The 19916-nt window shown below is 42.9% G+C and overlaps 1 protein-coding gene across 1 annotated transcript in view; it reads left to right on the top strand.

The window, feature by feature from the left end:
* The window catches only part of Zyg11b (zyg-11 family member B, cell cycle regulator), a 61492-nt gene that overhangs the window by 28707 nt on the left and 12869 nt on the right, over positions 1-19916 (top strand). Inside the window, exons 4-10 of the mRNA XM_021160657.2 lie at positions 5094-5234; positions 9607-9783; positions 12812-12876; positions 14166-14265; positions 14494-14544; positions 17856-18017; positions 18120-18167. Coding sequence (XP_021016316.1) covers positions 5094-5234; positions 9607-9783; positions 12812-12876; positions 14166-14265; positions 14494-14544; positions 17856-18017; positions 18120-18167 — 744 coding nt within the window. The remainder of the gene's footprint in view (positions 1-5093; positions 5235-9606; positions 9784-12811; positions 12877-14165; positions 14266-14493; positions 14545-17855; positions 18018-18119; positions 18168-19916) is intronic.

Genomic DNA, 19916 nt, shown 5'->3' with positions numbered 1-19916 from the left:
CAGAGGCAGACGAAGGTAACTTCCTGCGTGTACATAGCCTGGTGTACATGGTGAGCTAGAGGGGCTTGGGGATAGAGTTCATTTGGTAGGATGCTTACCTCTAATCCCAGTACTCTAGAGGCAGAGGCGGGCAGATCTCTGAGTTTGAGGCCAGCCAGGACTGCATAGTGAGACCCTGTCTCAAACAATATTAATAGTAATGATGGTAATAATATTTTAAAATATTTGGGTTGGAGATAGATGGCTCAGCAGTTAAGAGTGCTGGCTGTACTTGTAGAGGACTTGGCCTGGGCTCAACCCCAGTACTCCTGCATGGCAGCTCACAACCATCTGTGACTAGTGCCAGGGCGTCTGATGCGTTCTTCTGGTATTCATAGGCACTATGCACTAGGCACACATGTATGAGCAGACATATGCAGACAAAGTCACACATGTAAATAAGTAAGTAGTATGTATTTTAAAAAGTGATCCCAGCATGCATCTTCATGTCTACAGTCACAGCATAGAAGACGGAGACAGGAGGGTTTGATGCCAGCCTCGGCCATATAGCAAGGACCGGGTAGTCAGGTCTACATAATGAGGACCTGTCTCAAAACAAGCAAGCAAGGACCATTAGAACGCTTTAATTCAAATATGTATAAAGGTGATATTTCCAGCTCAGGTTGAAGGAAGAGAGCTGAGATTGCCTGTCTCTTGTTGGAATTATTCAATTTAGTGTAGTTGGTAGAATGGTGTCTGGAATGGTGTCTATCTCAGTGCTGTGTTATGATGAGTTAGAATTATTGGTAGAATGGTGTCTGGAATGGTGGTCTCAGTGTTGTGTTATGATGAGTTAGAATTACTGGTAGAATGGTGTCTGGAATGGTGTCTATCTCAATGTTGTGTTATGATGAGTTTAGGTTTGCTTTCGGCTTTATGTGCCTGTTCATAAGTCACAGTAGTGCATGCAAATATAATTTCATCCATATAATTTCCCAGCATTCATATGGGGCAGTGTCTATGTACTTTCATCAGCATTATTTGCTTAGGTGTCTCCATAGTCCTCCTGCCCCAGATTCCTGGCTTCTGGGATTACAGATATGAGCACCATACTTAATTTAAGAAAATGGTTGGGGCTGGAGAGATGGATCAGCAGTTTAGAGTACTGTCTACTCTTCCACAGGACCTGGGTTCAATTCCCAGCACCTACATGACAGCTCACAACTGACTATAACTCTAGTTCCTGGGGATCCAACACCCTCACACAGACATAACAAGCAAAACACCAATGCATTAAAAAGAAAAGAAAAAAGAAAAAAAATTCTCCTTCCTTCCTTCCTTTCTTTTTTCTTTTTCTTTTTTAAACATAAGGTCTTATCACTGTGTAGTCCTATCTGGCATGGAACCCTGCCTGTGCCTGAGGCTGACCTTTAATTCACAGAGTTCACAGTGATTCTGCCTTTACCTCTAGAGTGCTGGGATTAAAGTTGTGTACCACTATAACCTGTGCCAAAAGATGTTCTCTTTATTTCAGTTGATTTTGTGTGTGCAAATGCTTTGTTTGGATGTGTCTATACCGTTTGTGTGCCTGAAGAGGGTAGCAGATCCCTTGGGCCTGGAATTCCAGTTGGGAGCTGTCATGTGGGTGTTGGGGATTGAACTCAAGTCCTCTCTTGAAGAGTAGCCAGGGCTTTTAATGGCAGAGCCATCTCTCCAGCCTCAGAAATGGTTTTCTTAAGGGTCATAGCCAGTTCATCTTAGTACCTGCCCTATGCCTCAGTTTGTTAGAGTCTAAAGCTTGTGTGCTTCCCACTGCACTCTGACCTCTGTTGAAGTAGGACTTGGTTTGGCTTTTCCTTGTCTCAACCCCACAGCTGGTTTCAGAATTCTTCCTGTGGATTTTATCACCATTAGTCTCCTCAGCCTTTCACTTCCCAAGTCCTGTTCCTAGTTCATTGGACACCTCACTCCTGTTGCTTGCTTTATTAACCAGGCTATGGCTCTGAACTCCTAAGAATTCCTGGAAATCTGCTTAATCCAGTGTTAATTCTCAGGCTTCATCCTAGTGGTCCTGGCCACAGTGCCGTTGCTGTCCTCCTCGGAATACTGTGCTTAGCTTCTAGGACAGCACACTTGCCTTGTTTCATTTTATCTTCCTTGTTCTATTGCTTCTCATTTTCTTTTTCTATCTATCTATCTATCTATCTATCTATCTATCTATCTATCTTTCTATTTATCTATTTATTTATTTTGGTTTTTTGAGACAGGGTTTCTCTGTATAGCCCTGGCTGTCCTGGAACTCACTCTGTAGACCAGGCTGACCTTGAACTCAGAAATCCGCCTGCCTCTGCCTCCCGAGTACTGGAATTAAAGGTGTGTGCCACCATGCCCGGCCTCTCGTTTTCTTTCACTTATGTGTGAGTGAGTGTGTGTGTGTGTGTGTGTGTGTGTGTGTGAGAGAGAGAGAAAGAGAGAGAGGGGTGGGGGGAGGGAGCAGGGTGAGAGGGAGACAGACAGATTCTGACTATGAGAGCTACAGGCCTGGGTTTCCCCGTGGAGCTTGTGAGCTGCTCAATGTGGGTGGGTGATGGGACTCAAACTCCAATCCTCTGCAAGAGCATATGCTCTCTTAACCTCTGAGGCAGCTCTTCACCCCTGGGGTGTCTTTGCAGCATCTTGTAGTTAATAGGTTCCTCTTTTTCTTCCCTTTCATTTTGTTTTTGAGATTTTTTTTTTTTTTTTTTTTTTGGTTTTTCGAGACAGGGTTTCTCTGTATAGCTCTGGCTGTCCTGGAACTCACTTTGTAGACCAGGCTGGCCTCGAACTCAGAAATCCGCCTGCCTCTGCCTCCCGAGTGCTGGGATTAAAGGCGTGCGCCACCACGCCCGGCTTGTTTTTGAGATTTTTAAATCTTATGTGTGGTGCTGGGAATCACCCTATAAAGTCCTCATAACCACTAAGCCATCTTTCCAGCTCTGTTCCCCTTTTTTCTTTGGAGTCAGGATCTTACTAGGTAGTCCTGGCTGGCCTCAAACTCAGAGGTCCACCTACATTGTGCCTACTCCTTACAGCTCCCTTCCCACTTTGAGATCTTCCAGCCTCCTTGGTACTGGGATTAAAGGCATGCCCCACACCCAGCAACCCTTTCTCCCTCCCTCCCTTTCCCCCTTCCTCCCTTCCTTTTTTGGTGGGGCAGGGGGTCTAGATGATTTCTTTGTATAACTCTGGCTATCCTGGATCTTGCTCTGTGGACCAGACTGGCCTTTAACTCACAGAGATGCTCATGCTCCTGCCTCTGGGATTAAAGGCGTGTGTCATCACTGCCCAGCCAACCCTCTCTTTCTTTTCTTTCTTTTTTTTTTTTAAATTAAGAAATTACTACATTTAAATGTATGTGCCATAGTTTACATGTGAAGATCATAGGACAACTTGCAACTTTCTTCTGTGTGCATCCCAAGAGCCGAGCTCAGGCTTTCCCGCTTGATGGCAGGTGCTTTGCTTTTGTTGTTGTTTTAAATCTCATAGGCCATTCCTTCCTTTTCTTTCCCTTTAAACTTGTCTACTTGTGGTGCATGCCTTTAATCCCAGCACTTGGAAGACAGAGAGAGGCAGGTTGATCACTGTGTAGTCATGGTCAACCTGGTCCAGGCCAGCCAAGGATACATAATGAAACTATCTCATACAAAACAAAATTGGTCTACTGAAAACAAAAACAGGTTTTTGTTTGTTTGTTTGTTTTGTTTTTTGTTTTTTTGTTTTTTTTTACTTTTAAAACTCTCCTCAGTAGAAATTTGGATTTTTTTTGTTGTTGTTGTTACACTTGCACAGTCCATATTTCTTTGTGGGGAGGGGGCTTTAGGAGTTGGGATAGGTAGGGTATCACTGTATCTTACACTGGCCTGGAACTGACTGTGTAGTCCAGGCTGTTCTTGAAATTAGGATTCTCCTACCTCAACCTCCTAAATATTGGGGTTCATTTGTGAACCATTCTTCCTATATTTTCTACTAGGTTTGGAGTTTAATTAGGTTTTTGGCAAGACCCTTACATGTTATATTCTTTGACTGGGCTGTACACAATGTCTAGTCTTACATTCCTGTAAAATCAGCAATTATTGGCAATCAGAATCAGATTACTAATTCACTGGGGATTGTACAGTACCTAGATCTGGTCATTCACTGGAGATCATTATGATGTCTTGGTTATTGTCTGTGTATGGTACATGCATGATGTATGTGTATATGCATGTGCCCTGGAGAGGGTGTAGGTGTCAGAGCACACCTTTGTCAAATTGGCTCTCTCCTAGAACCTTTACTTGGGTTTCAGGGATCAAACTTGGGTCACCAGATATGCCTGGCAAGCATCTTCACCCACCGAGCCATCTCACCAGCCATATATCATAGTCATTTCTATTTCACTTGCTAGTTTGATTACTTTATTAGAGTCACTTCTCATTATCTGTGTTTGCTTGCACAGTGGTCCCTGAACCACAGTTTAACATCATTACATTAACCTATGTAAATTAAGTTTGATTTAATTTTAAATGAACCCTCTTAGGGAGCTTGATAGATCTGGGAAATGAACAGATCTGTGTGATAAATATGTGCTAAGTGTTGTACTGTCACTGTTGGCCTGCAGTGAGTGGTCACTACACTACACCACATGGGTCACTGAGTGGAGGATCATCGTAACTAGGAGAAAGATCTGGGGGAACGTGATTTAGGTTGGTATGTCAGGAATGTTTTAGAATGGACATTGTAGCTCATGACCTTTTGCTGAGCTCGAGCTTGGCTTATTGAAGGATCAAGGGAAAGGCCAGCAATGCCAATAGTGTTAGGATTTAAGGGAAAGAATCACCCCAAGAGAAAGCCTAAAAGCTGAGACAGCGAGGCTTTGTGCATGTTAAATGCCTTGAGGTTTGTTCTAGGTGCTGTGCTGGCTTCTTGGTCCAGTCTGCATCTCTGCAGGATGGCGGCTGTGGGTGGGTTAAAAAGTAGCCACTCTTGCTTGTTTCACACCTTACCTGGTTGTGCTGAATGCAGCTTACAGCTGATGTTAGGATGGAGAAAGGCAGCAAGTGAGAAGTCTTAACACTCATCTTTGTCTGTGTCCACAGGTCTCTGGAGAAGCCAACGAAACGCAGATTGCAGAGGCGCTGAGGCGGTACAGCGAGCGGGCGTTTTTCGTCAGGGAGGCTTTGTTTCATCTCTTTAGCCTGACTCATGTGATGGAGAAAACGAAGCCAGACATTTTAAAGGTAAGAATGAGAAACTGGGGAGGGGAGATGGCTCAGTGGTTAAGATCACTGGCTGCTTTTCCAACAGACTCAGGTTCAAATCCCAGTACCTCCATGGCAGTTCACAACTGTCTATAATTCTAGTTCCAGGGGATCTGACACATTCACACAGACAAACATGGAGACAGAACACCAGTTAAAAAAAACCAAAACCAAAAAACCCAAGAAACTGGTGATGAAAAAATTTGAAATTACTTTTCTAGTAGATTTTATGTATTTGACTTTTATTTTATTTCTTTTTTGTTTTTAATAGGATTGATGATCCCAGTTTGTTATTAGGTATGAATAAGAAGCTGATCGCGTATCATTACTGAAGTTTATTGTAGTCTCATTAAGTAATGCTTTTCAGTGCTATGTAGTTACTTTAGTCCAGATTCCCTGTGATGTTTTATTACAAGGAAATGGAAGCATAGGTTGGGCTCAGCGTACTCCTCTGTGTGCCAGCCTTGGATGGCTTCCCACTCAGAAGAGCTTTACAGATACAGTATTAGGTAAGGAAGCTAGAGAGACAGCTCATTGGGAAAGAGCATTTACTGGGGAAGCATGAAGATCCGAGTTTAGATCCTAGCACCACATTTAATAAAGCCAGTGACTTTTATATGCCTGTAACTCCTGTGCTGAGGCAGGTGGAGACAGGAGATTACTAGGGCTTGCTGCTACCAGGTTAGGTCCATAAGGTGGAATGTGACACAACAGGGCAACCAATTCTCTCCTCTTGTCTCCACATCTCCAATCTCCATATCTAAACACACATGTGCACACTCACCACTCACACACATCCCCACAATAAATGTAGCTCAATTGGTAGAGTCTTGCCTAGGATGCATGGCACCATAGTTTTAATCCCTAACACTGTATAAACTGGGCATGGTGGCACATGCCTGTAGTTCCAGTACTTGGGAGATGGGGACAAGGAGAATCAGAAGTTCAAGGGCATCCTTGACCATACAGTAAGTTGAAGGAAAGCCTCTGCTATAGAGACTAAGGAAAAAATATCCATTAAGCTAGGTACAACACATACCCTTTAACCCCAGCACTCAGGAAGCAGAAGTTAATGGATCTTTGCAAATTTGGGGCCACCCTAGTCTGGATAGTGAATTTTAGGTCAGCTAGAGCTACATAGTGAGACCTTGTCTCAAAAAAACGTTTCATTAATGTAGCTCTGGATATGTAACCCACTGTTAACAGTCCTTGTCTTGTATATGTGTGGTCCTGGGTTGTTCAATCCTTAGTATGACACAGAAACAGGAGTTTTGTGGGGGAACAGTGAGTCGGCTCAGCAGGGAAAGGAGCTGCTGCCGAGTTTAGTCCACCTCAACATGGTAGAAGGAGAGAATTGACTGCCAAAAGGTGTCCTCTGATTTCTAGGTACACACATGCATGCACCCCCCACATACACACACTGCGCACGCACGCACATTCACACACACAAACACACACACACACATAGTACCCACCTACCAATACACCTACAACCATGTAACACACACAAGTATTTTCAGCTGAACATGGGGGTATCAAGCTGTAACTTCAGGATTTAGGAGGCTGAGGCAGAAGAATTACCAGTTAGACCCCAAGTGAGCTATATTGCAAGTGTGAGAACAGCCTAGGCTTCCTAAGGAGAGCTTTGAGGCTGGGGAGAGGGCTCAGTACTTAGAGCACAAGTTGCAAGACTTGGGAGTCTTGCAGTCTCCCAAGTTTGATTCCCAGCACCTACATGATGGCTTAACAGCTATCCATAGCTCTAGTTCCAGACAATCCAACATGTATGCAAGTGCTGCACATATATCCATATACATAAAAGTAAGCCCAAAAATTGAAAAGTAAGGAGTCTTTATCTTAATAAACATTTAAAGTCTTGTGTGGGCGTTTGCCGTTAACCCTGGCACTTGTGAGACAGAGGCAAGCAGATCTCTTTGAGTTTGATGCCAGCCTTGTCTACAAATTGAGTTCTAGGCTGGCCACGGCTATGTCGTGAGACCCTGTCTCAAGAAAGAGAGGTTGGGTGGTTGAAAAAACACATTTGCTGCACCAATGTATAGCTTAGTGGTAGAAAACACTTGTTTGATCTCTGGCACAAATATTCATAAATAATAATAACCAACATATTTATGAACACACAAAATTTAAATTTGGTGGGCTGGTGAGATGGCTCAGTGGTTAAGAGCACTGACTGCTCTTCTGAAGGTTCTGAGTTCAAATCCCAGCAACCACATGGTGGCTCACAACCACCCGTAACGAGATCTGACACCCTCTTCTGGTGCATCTGAAGACAGTTTAGATATAATAATAAAGAAATCTTTAGGCTGGAGCAAGCAGGTTGACCTGAGTGAGCAACCTTCATTTCCAGCAACCACATGATGGCCCAGAACTATCAGTAGAACTACAGTGTACTCAAATACATAAAAGTAAATAAATAAATAAATACATACATACATACATCTTTAAAAAAAATTAAATTTGTAAGGCTATGTGGGCCTTAGAGATCTATATGTATTTCTTTTCTATATCTTACGTAGATTCAGTTTTGAAATCTAGTGAGTGTAAGACTTTATTTTGTATTTCATTTAGTAGCCAAAATCTGAAGAGGTGGATTTTATCTTCCATTTTACAGATTGTGAAACTGAGGGCCTTTGAGGTTAATAAACAAAAAGGCAGAGCCAGAACTGACTTGATCTCCTAAATATATTAAATTTTCCAGTGGAGTTCTCGGATAGGAACTGTAACATTTATTTTTGTCACGAATACCTGTGACTCTGTATAAACCAGAAGAGGCTGGTGCTTGTTTTGTCTTTTTCCTTCCAGTTTTCCTCCCCTCCCCTCCCTTTCTCTCTTTCTTTCTTTCGTTCGTTCGTATTTACTTACATATTTATTTACTTATAGGATTTCTCTGTGTAGCCCTGGCTGTCCTGGAACTCTCTGTGTAGACCAGACTGGCTTCAAACTCAGAGATCCTCCTGCCTCTGCCTCCTGAGTGCTGGGACTAAAAGCTGGCATTAAATCAGCTCCAGCTTTAATTTTTATAAAACTGAGCACAAAGGACTAGATCTCCAGTCCTGATTTGAAATATTCACTAATTTACTTAGAGATTAAAGATTAAAGCTCATTCATAGTTTGCTGTAAAAGAAAGCTAAGAGGAAAAATGGCATTTGATTAAGGAAATAGAATCAAAGGACAGTTTTGGTTTTATTTAGACCGGATCTTTCTATATCATCTGGTTTGGCCTCAAACTTAACAATCTTCCTGCCTCCGACTCCTCAGTGCGGGAAGTGCAGGATGTGCAGTGCCCCTCCCCCTTCTTAAACTAAGTAGAGTAGTATTGTAAATATGCTGATCTTTCCCATCCAGGATTATAAAAATGACACAGAAGTAATTGCTTCCTTGAGTAGGCAGACACGGAAATGATCTGTATATCCATGGAGAAATCAACTGTAGAGAGGATGACAAAAGGTCGTGTATGGGTGGGCAAGGAGACGTGCATTGTCTGTGTCCTGGGATGAAGAATACATGGGGTAGCTAGAATCCGAAGTTCTTGTCTAGTTAGTTCAGTTTCTTAGTGTGGTGGCAAGCTAGGTTTTCCAGGGCTGGCGAGAGGGCTCAGTGATTGGTTAAGAGCATTTGCCAGTGACTCACAGCTGCCTGTAACTTCAGATCCAAGGGATCCAATACCCTCTTCTGGCTTCTGTGGGTATATACACATAAATAAACAAATAAATAGCCGGGCAATGGTGGCACACGCCTTTGATCCCAGCACTCCGGAGGCAGAGGCAGGCGGATTTCTGAGTTCAAGGCCAACCTGGTCTACAAAGTGAATTCCAGGACAGCCAGGGCTATACAGAGAAACCCTGTCTTGAAAAACAAACAAACAAACAAACAAACAAAAAACAAAAAAAAATTGGGGTTTGTTTGTTTGCTTGTTTTAGAGAAAGGGCTTCCCTGTGTAGTGCTGGCTGTCCTGGATCTCAGCCTGTAGACCAATCTGCCCTTAAGCTCACAGAGATCAGCCTGCCTCTGCTTCTTGAGTGCTGGAATTAAAGGTGGGCTCACCACTGCCCAGCTATTGAAATAAATTTTAAAGAAAGTTAAGAACTGAAGAATGGGGAGGACTCTAGAGGGGAAAGAAGATAAGTGAACAGTGGTTTTCTAGTCAGGGAGAGGATGTGTTTTATTGCATCTGGCTGGCAGCACTGTCACGAAGGGACTGGGAGCTGAGAGTTAACTGATAATGTCCTAGGCTCTTTACACACGAACATGCTTTTGAAGTTACTCTGTGGTGAGGGTTTGTACTTATGAGGTGAATCTCAAGGACTAATTGTCTTTTTTGTTTTTTCAGCTTGTGGTTACTGGGATGAGAAACCACCCTATGAATTTGCCTGTGCAGCTGGCTGCAAGCGCCTGTGTGTTTAACTTAACTAAACAGGACCTTGCTTTAGGCATGCCTGTCCGGCTCCTTGCTGATGTGACCCATTTGCTGCTCAAGGCCATGGAACATTTTCCTAATCACCAACAGGTAAACACCCTCCAATTCCCACTCAGGTGGTCCTGGGTTCTTCTTTCCTGCCTCCTGATTCTGCAGAGTCGAGTTGAATAAATCAGGTCTTTTGTTTGTTGTTGGTTTGCTTGCTCTTGAACTCCTGATCCTCTCAAATCCATTTCCAACGTTCAGAGATTAGGCATGTACCACCATGCCAGAATTAAAACTCATGGGGGTTCTAGGCATGATGGTTTTTGCCTTCAATCTTAGCATTTGGAAATCAGGGAGGCTGGTGAATTTCTATAAGTTTGAGGGTAGTCTGGTCTTGGAGCAGCCAGAGCTACATAGAGAAAACAATACCAAGGGCTGGAAAGATAGCTCTGTGGTTAAGAGCACTGACTGTTTTTCCAGAGGTTCTGAGTTCAATTCCCAGCAACTACACAGTGGCTCACAACCATCTGCAATGGGATCTGATGCCCCTCCCCCTTTTTTTATAATAAAAGATTTTATTTTATTAATAAAAGATTAGGAAGTAAAGGTATGGAAAATATGTGCTAAGAATCAAAACCAGGGCCTTGGCCGATGTTAGGCAAGCATCTGACACTAAGCTGCAACCTCAGCTGGATTTCTTTGGAGATAGGAAAATATGCTAAAACTGGGCAAGAGATGTAGCTCAATTGGTAGACTGTTTGCCTAGCATACACACAGCTTTGGGTTTAATTTCCAGCACTGAATAGAAATGGGTATGGTGGTGCATCCCTGTAATTCCAGCACTCAGAATGTGGGAGCAGGAGTTCAAGGTCACATTCACCTATGGGCTCAGCTGGACCACAGGAGACTCAAAAAAATAAGAGAAGAGAAGAGAAGTAACTGTAATAAAACTAACTGGTGATAGGTGCATAGGCTAAAATTCACACATAACAGGGGAATTGTATATTATGTGAATTATATCTTGATAAATCTGTAATATAGTTCAAAAGAACCTGTGCTAATTTTAAAAAAGAACCGGTATAAATACATAAACCACTATAAATACTATGTAATACAACCAATTAGAAGCACCAAATATGTATCAATCTGGGGTTAGTCATACAACAGAGTACTTAAAAACAGTAATGAAGCCGGGCGGTGGTGGCACAACTGAAGGAAGAAGGGTTTTCTGTGGCTTATTCTTTGAGTTTACAGTCCATTGTTGTGGGGATATCACAGCAGCAGGAGAAGAGGACTGGCTGGTCACATCCCATGAGTAGTCAAGTAATGGTGGTTTCTAGTGTTTAGCACACCTTTTCCACTTATACAATCCAGGATCCTAGTTTAGAGGATGGTACCACCCACAGTGGCTCACTCTTATCACCTCAATTAACCTAATCAAGATAACCCCTCAGAGATGCTCAGAGGCCCATTCTTCGGGTGATTCTAAATCTACCAAATTAACAATTAACCATCATAGTAACAGACCCTGTGACTTTGACTCAAAAGATACTGTGAAGAATAATAGTGGAAGATTACCAGTGTACCTCTGACTTCCACGTGCTCATACACATCATACCGGTAACACATGCACTCCACAAATACATTGCTTTAAATGAGAACATTTACTATTGCTTGATTTATGGGGCTAGTGGTTTAGAGCACTTGCTGCTCTTTGAGAGGATCTTGATGAGTTCCGAGCACCTGCATGGCAGCCAGCAGTCACCTGCAACTCCAGCTTCTCGGGGAGTCTGCTGTCCACTTCTGGTCTGTGCAGGCATTGCATAGACGTGGGACACATGGCATTTCAGAGTTTGAATTTTCATATTTTTCTGCTCAACTGGTAAAGTCCATGCCAATGTTCCCAAATCTAACCCTTGTCCATCTGACACTCTATTGTCAAGCTCCTTGGCCTTAGGATGACCTTCCTAGTCCCTTAATGGGTCCACTGCTTTTCTTAACCATTTGTCAAGATATTGGCTTCAACGTAGCCTGCTCTTTGAAATCTTGCCTTACACTAAGGGCTCTGAAGTCTGTTTTCTCTGCTTCTAGACATTTCAGATAGGGAGTGCTACACTGCTGGGCATTCGAGAGAGGTAGTCAGGACAGTTGAAAACCAGGCAGGCTTCCTGAGCGATGAAATACCTGAGCCTAGTACCGGAGCCTCAGAGTATAGCTCAGTTGAGAGTGCTTGCCGTGACTAAACAAAGCCTAGGTTTCCTTGCTTGCCTGTGATCCTAGCACTCCAGGGGTGAAAGTGGGAAGATTAAAGGTTCAAAGTCATCCTCAGCTACACAGGGAGTTATAGCCCAGCTGTGTAGCAGGAGAACAGCCTCAAAACAAACAAACCCACAGGGTGGGGGAGAGCAGGGAGGGCTGGAGAGCTGACTTAGAGGTTTTAAGACTTGCTCTTACAGAGGACCCAGGATTGGATCCTAGTACCAACACAGCCTCCCAGGGAGCCATTGCTGTCTCTGCAGATACCAGGCATACATGTTGTGAGCATATATACACACAGGCAAAACGCTCATAAAATAAATAAATAAATAAATAAATACTTTTTAAAATTAAAGGCCTTACAAAGATCATAATAATTTATTAATATAAAACTTGAACCACTGTGTTTGAAAGTACAAAGTTTTCTGAAAATAATCAACTTTTTGATAGAAATTATAAAGAACTGACTTAAAGATCAAAATTTTGGTTAGGTGTGACAATACACACCTTTAGTTCCAGCACTTGTGAGGCAGAGACAGGTTGATCTTTGGTAATTCGAGGCCAGCCTGGTCTACATAGCAAGTTTGTAGACAGCCAAAGCTGTATAATATAGAGATTTTGTCTGAAACCAAGACAAAAGATTAATGCTTTTTCAAGATTTAAAAACAGTAGCTGGGGCTGGGGCTGGAGTGTAGTTGAGTGTGTGCCGTGCAGTCGTGAGTCCCGAGCTGCGTCTCCTGCACTCGGCATGTGCACACCTTTCTCACACACATTCAGACATTTAAAAAAAATTTAAAGACTGACTTTGGCTAAAAGATAACAAAATGATGTTCTATTCAGGATGGGTTTTTTTCACTCTCTCCTTGTTCTCCTTTAGTTACAGAAGAATTGCCTTCTCTCACTTTGCAGTGACCGGATTCTTCAGGATGTCCCATTTAATAGGCAAGTATAGCTTAACCCCCGAGTCCAGTCCTGGGGCCCATATGGTGGAAAGAGAGGTGATGCCTTCACATTGTCCTCTACGGTCCACATGCGTGCTGTGCGAGAGCGGGCTTGTCTGCGTGCACTCACACTTAGATATCTAAGTTTAAAAGGTTTGAGCAGAATGCAATACTAAATACTAAAATTATTTCACTGTTGAAGATAAAATGCCAGTATTTTTACATTATGTGTGTGTGTGTGTGTTGTTAATACGTGTTTGCAGAACATGCATGTGTTATCAGTGTGAATACCAGAGGCTGACATTGGGTTTCTTCCTCAATCGCTCCTCACTTTATTTTTCTGAGACAGGGTCTCTCACTGAACCTGGAGTTCACGGAATGGGCTAGACTGGCTGGCCATCAAGTCCCAGGGATCCTCCTGTCTCTGCCTCCCCAGAGTTAAGATTGCAGGTATGCCCTGCCATGCCCAGAGCTCTTTTACATGGTTGCTGGGGATTTGACTCAGGACCGCATGTGTGCACAGTGAGCGCATTACCAGCTGAGCCTTCTTCTCAGCCCCCATGCTCCTGTGTCTCCACCATTGCTCTCATTGTGATGAGCGCAGTGGTGCAGGCCTAGAATCTCAATAGGATCAGAAGGTCAAAGTCTGCCTGGAAATTTAGCGAGACTGTCGCAAAATAAAAACAAGGAGCCAGGTGTGGTAGTAAATGCCAGTAATGCCAGCATGTGGAAGATGGAGGCAAGAAGATTCTCAGTTCAAAATCATCTTTGACTGTATACAGAGTTTGAGGACAGCCTGAGGTACATAAGACCCTGTCTCAAAAAAGACATAAATAAGGGCTGGCACGATGGCTTAACTGGTAAAAGTTTTCATAAAAGCCTGAGTTCAAACTCTAGAACCCACAGAGGAAGGAACTGATTCTCAGAAACTGTCCTCTGATAGCTGCAGTAAATATCATAGCATGCGTACACTACACATCATACACAAACACACACTACTAGCAAGTAAAATAAAAATAATAACCAATATAAGTAAATAAAATAAGATAAAGGCTTGGGATATAGCTCTGTGGTAGAGCATTGACCTAGACAAGGCCCTGGATCCAATCCCCAGCACGGAAAGAATAGAAAGGCAACATTTCTAACACACTAACGTGTGATTTGTCGTCTCTTTCATTAAGAGGGATTCCCTTTCCTTCCCACATCCCAAGTTGCACCATCGACCCACATCCGGCTCCCTGAAGCCATGCCTGGATCTCCACGATTAAGGAAACCCTCTTGTGTTTTCAGGTTCGAAGCAGCCAAGCTTGTCATGCAGTGGCTTTGCAACCACGAAGATCAGAACATGCAACGAATGGCCGTGGCTATCATTTCCATCCTGGCTGCCAAGGTACCTGAACTTTGCTGAGTGATTTCCTAAAGGCAGTTACTACCGCCCACATCGGGTGCTGTGCCAGAAAAGCACCCCTTTGCTGGCCTCCCTGTTAACTGTGGAAAATATTGCCAAATCGGAGGTTGATGAGCTTTCAGGCTGGCCGTGGAGGCTGTTATGGCGGTCTGTAGTAAACTCACACCAGTTCATTCTTAGACATTTACTTTATCTTGTATTTGCTTCCAGCTCTCTACAGAACAAACTGCACAGCTTGGTGCTGAGCTCTTCATTGTCAGGGTAAGTTTACTGGCCCTTGGTTAGGCCACTACATAGTGTTTGCTTTTCATATTGAAGTAAATTTGTTTTATGTATATGAGTGCTTCGATCCCATGTATGTCTGTGTAACATGTAGAAGTGGCCTGGTGCTTGTGGAGGCCAGAAAAGCACATAGAATCCCATGTGACTAGAGTTACAGATGGTTATGAGCTGCCATGTGGGTGCTGAGAACTAAACCCAGGGCCTCTTGAGAGCCCAAGTGCTCTTAGTCACTGAGCCATCTATCTCTCTAGTCTCTGCTAGTTTAGTCCTCTCCCCTCCCCTCCCTTCCTCTCCTCTCTCTTTTCCTCCCTTCCCCCTTTCTCTCCTCCTGACCAGGAGTATAGTATGGTATATCTTTTGTGAGTGTGTTCCTGGGGGTCTAAGCCAGGGAGGGCTTCACACATGTTAAGTCAGCTTTCTATTGAAGAACCACCCCTCATATCCTGCCTATGAGTTTTCTCTGTATGTACATTTGCATACCAGAAGAGGGCATCAGATCCCGTGGGAGTACAGTTATAAATGTTTGTGAGCCACCATTGTGGGTGCTGACAACTGGATTTAGGATTTCCAGGAGAGCAGCCATGCTCAGACATCTTTCTCTCTAGCCCCTTCACTTTTTCTAAGTGATAGTATTAAACCTCCAAGTCTTGTGGGTTTTTTCCTATTTTATACATTTATGTATTTAATTTTTATGTGTATAAGTCTTTTGTCCACATGTATGGATGTGTACCATGGGAATGCCTGGTGCCTGCAGAGACCAGCAGATGGCAGATAGTCTGAAACTGGAGTTATGGGTGTTGTGAGCCACCATGTGAATGCTAAGAGTCAAATCCAGGTCTTCTGCAAAAACAACAAATACCCTTTAAACATTGAGTCATTTCTCCAGACTCAAATCTATTTTTTTTTTAAATGTTGTTTGAGTCCTTGACAGATGCAGACAGCCATGCACTAGTCATCAGTCCTAAGCTCGGGGTTAAGAACACTTGGTGCTCTTGCAGAGGACCTGGGTTCATTTCAGGCTCCCAGCCTGAGTGGCCTACAATCACCTCAGTTCTCCTTGCAGGAGCCAATGCTTCTCTAGTTTCTGTGGCAGCTGCTTACACATGGCCATAGTCATGCGTGCAGACACACACACATGCACATAAAGTTAATGTTAGTGTAAGTCAAAATAAAAAGACCCATTTTTAGATCCAATCATGGTGGTACATGTCTTTATCCCAGCACTTGGGAGACAGAGGCAAGTCGATCTCTCCAGTTAAGGCCAGACTAGGCTATAGAGTGAATTCTAGGCTAAACAGGGCTACTTAACGAGGCCTTGTCTAAAAATGCAGAGGTAGAGGGATTTTACGAACTATGTAGATATCCCAGTAATTTTGGGTGAAAGTACATTAAAATATTTTAAGAAAGTAGTCTACTTATTATGTTTCATGTAACCAGAGTTAATAGTAATGATGATAATAGCTATTTTCGTTGTTTTGAGATTGAACCCAGAACCTGATGCATGTTATTCTCAAGAGCTAGAAGTAAAGACATGCCCTTTCGCAAAGACTGCATTTCTTAGGCTAGTTATATAGACATAGCTTATAATAAGACATGTCAAAGCTATTATTATCTTAATACCCAGTGTAGACTTCAATTCTGTTATCATTGTGTATGTGGCCCAAGAGGGACTTGAAGCTGTGACAGTCCTGCCATGGCAGTGGCACAGGGCTGAATTACCATGTCCAGTCTTTTCCTTCTTAAAGACAACTTTGTTAGAATTAGTCCTTCTAATTCTTTTATCAAGTTGATAATGACTAAATTACTTCATATTCTTGGATTAAATTTACGTCCCTGGAAAGTGGTACTATGGGTGTTATTTGCTGAATTTTAAGAAATACTGGTTTCCTTTCCCTTCACTCCTTCTTCCTTCCTTATTTATTTATTTATTTATTTATTTATTTATTTATTTATTTTTGCTTTTAGTTTTTCCGGACAGAGTTTCTCTGTGTAGCCTTGGCTATCCTGGAACTTGTTGTGTAGACCAGGTTGGCCTCCAACTCAGAGAGCCTGCCTCTGCCTCCCAAATGCTGGGATTAAAGGCGTGCGCCACCATGCCCTGCTCCCTCGTCCTTTTTTAAGTCCCACATTTTATTATAATGGTATTCTAGGGCTAACTAAGATACTTGGTTCAAGGCTCAGCAGTAAAGGCAACGGCCACTAAACCTGACAACCTGCGTTCAGTCCCTGGGACCTAATGGTGGACGAAGAGAACCAACTTCTGCAAGGTCCCTTCTGACCAAAGAAGCTCAGTGTGTGTGTGTGTGTGTGTGTGTGTGTGTTCACACGAAGGCTGGGGACGTGGCTCAGTGAGTGCAGAAGTGGTGCATCCTCAACACCATGTAAAGCCTGTGGTCATATGTGCCTGTGCTTGTAGCGTTAGGGAGGTGGAAGCTGAACGGCAGATGTTCAGTCATGCTTGGTGTATACTGAGTTTGAAGCTACATGAGACCCTCCTCAGAGAGAAAGAGAGGCAAGAAAACAGAACAAGTAACCTTCTTATATAGAGTACAATTTGTGCTCCGGACGTGTACTAACAGGCATTCTTTCTGCTGAGGCAGAAAGGTCCTGACTTAGAGGCTAGCATCTGCTACTGTCTTAGGGTTTCTGTTGCTGTGGTAAAACACCATGACCAAAATCAACTTGGAGAAGAAAGTTTATTTCATTTTACAGCTTATAGTCTGTCGTCCAGGAAAGCCAGGGAGAGGCTGTGGAGGAATACTTGGTCAGCCTGCTTTCTTATACATCCCTAGGACTACCTGTTCAGTAGGAGTCCCACCCACATGGGTCCTTTCACATCAGTGGCTGATGTATGGAGGAAGTGCACTGCAGAATTGCCTACAGGCAAATCTTATAGAGACATTTTCAGTTGAGAATCCCTCTTCCAAAGTGACTGTAGCTGTGTCAGGTTGATAAGCCCTTGGCTGCAATAGCACTGCCTTAAGAAACAATACAAAAACGAACTGGGGCTCAGAAAATAATGGTGCTTCCTGCCAAACGCAACATGAGTTCAGTCCCAAGGACCTGCATATGGAAAGAAAACCAAGTCCTGTAGATTGTTGTCAGACCTCTACACACCCCTGGCGTGGATGTGATTCACACACACACTAGATGTAAGGATAGTTTACATGTTTAAGAACCATTACCAGGAATGCTTTAAGCTAGGAAACTAGTCCTCATCCATTTGTGATTATTGGTAATCTCAAATGATAACAGTTCAATAATGAAAACATAATTCCTTTTTCTTTTAGCAACTTCTTCAAATAGTGAAGCAGAAAACCAATCAGAATTCCGTGGACACTACATTGAAATTTACCTTGAGCGCACTTTGGAACCTCACCGATGAATCCCCGACAACCTGCAGACACTTCATTGAAAATCAAGGGTTGGAGCTCTTCATGAGGGTTCTAGAGGTTAGAATGGAAACTTACCTAACAATTGGACAGTTTCTTTAAACATTTCTTTATTATACTTGTTTCTTTAGATAGTTACATATTTCTCTCTCTCTTTTATAGTCTTTCCCAACCGAGTCATCCATTCAACAAAAGGTTCTAGGACTTTTGGTAAGATGCAAACCTTTCTAGTTACTTTCTGTCTGGGTGTTCATTACAAATTGTTGCTTGGGCCCTCAAGACTGCTCAGTTGGTAAGGATACTTCCTGCTGAGCCTGATGATAGGAGATGATCCTAGAATCCACATGATGGAAGAAAAGAACACACCAGCAAGATGTTCTTTGACTCTACATGTAATACACACAGAAACACACACACTTGTTCTTACTCTCTCTAAATAGATGAATAAATGGGGATATAGGTTAGTGCTTGCTTGCCTAGCATGTATGAAACCTGGTTCGTACTTGGCATCATATAAAGCTGGGTGTTTCTTTTTTCTTTTTCTTTTTCTTTTTTTTTTTTTTTTTTTTAAGATCTTATTTATTTATTATATGTAAGTATACTGTAGCTGTCTTCAGACACACCAGAAAAGGGCATCAGATCTCATTACAGATGGTTGTGAGCCACCATGTGGTTGCTGGGATTTGAACTCAGGACCTCCAGACAAGCAGTCAGTGCTCTTAACCGCTGAGCCATCTCTCCAGCCCATAGCTGGGTGTTTCTATAAAATATAAATTTGAATATAAAGGATAAACTTGAGATTATATATATAGCTCAGTACCCAGGAGGTGAAGAGTGGGGACAGGAGAGTCAGTAGTTCAAAGCATCCTCCAATGCAAAGCCAAGGTTACATGATACCTGTCTCAGGGGAAAGAAAAGAAAAGAAAAAGCCAGGTTATAGTGGTGTATGCCTTTAGAGGCAAACAGATCTCCATGAATTCAAGGCCAGCCTGGTCTACAGATTAAGTTTCAGGACAGCTAGAGCTACACAGAGAAACCCTGTCTCCAAAAACAAACAAACAAAAAAACAACAAGAAAATGTAATTATTAAATTAAAAAGATAAACCTGGTATGATGGTGCAGTTGTTTAATTTTAGCACTTAGGAGTCAGAGGCAAGCACGTCTCTGTGAGTTTGAGGCCAGCCTGGTCTACATAGTTCCAAAGCAGCCAGGACTACATAATGAGACCCTGTCTCAAAATAAACAAATAAATAAAATGGGACTTGGCCTCAGGACTCTGCAACCCCAGAACTCAAGATGCTGAAGTTGGAAGATCATAGTTCAAGTCAAACCTGGGCTACATTATTTGTTCAAGTCTAGCCTAGACTACCTAGGAAGACTTTATGTTAAAAAAACAAAGGAGGTGAAGATGTAGCTCAATTGATGAGTGTCTGCCTAATATGCATAAGGCCCTGCATTTCTCTTTAATACTGTATAAAATGAGTGTGGCCAGGTAATGGTTGCTTACACTTTTAATCCCAGAATTTGGGAAGCAGAGGCTAGCCTGGTCTACAGAACAAGTTTCAGGACAGCGAGACCTACACAGAGGAACTCTGTCTTGAAAAACATAAAAAGAAAAAGGAAGAGTCTGGTAACAGTAACGCCAGCACTGGGGAGGCAGATACAGGGGATTAGACATTCAGAGTCTCAGAATGCATGGTGATTAGCTCAGTGGTTCATAGTATTGGTTGCTCTTCCAGATATCCCCACATAGAGAATGACAAGGATCTGTAGCTCTAGTCCCAGGGGATCCAATGTCCTTTTCTGACCTCTGTTGCGGCCTGCCCGCAGTCCACAACACGAACGGTTCAACTGAGAATGGCAGTTCGAACTGAAAAGAGAGGAATCTAGACGGGGGGGGGGAAGAAACAATGGAGCCAAGACAACAAACATTCTGATCAAGGCTCAATTTTACTATTT

The sequence above is a fragment of the Mus caroli genome, chromosome 4, assembly GCF_900094665.2.
Source record: "Mus caroli chromosome 4, CAROLI_EIJ_v1.1, whole genome shotgun sequence".
Lineage (NCBI taxonomy): Eukaryota > Metazoa > Chordata > Mammalia > Rodentia > Muridae > Mus > Mus caroli.
This window is presented reverse-complemented; position numbering and strand designations above follow the sequence as displayed.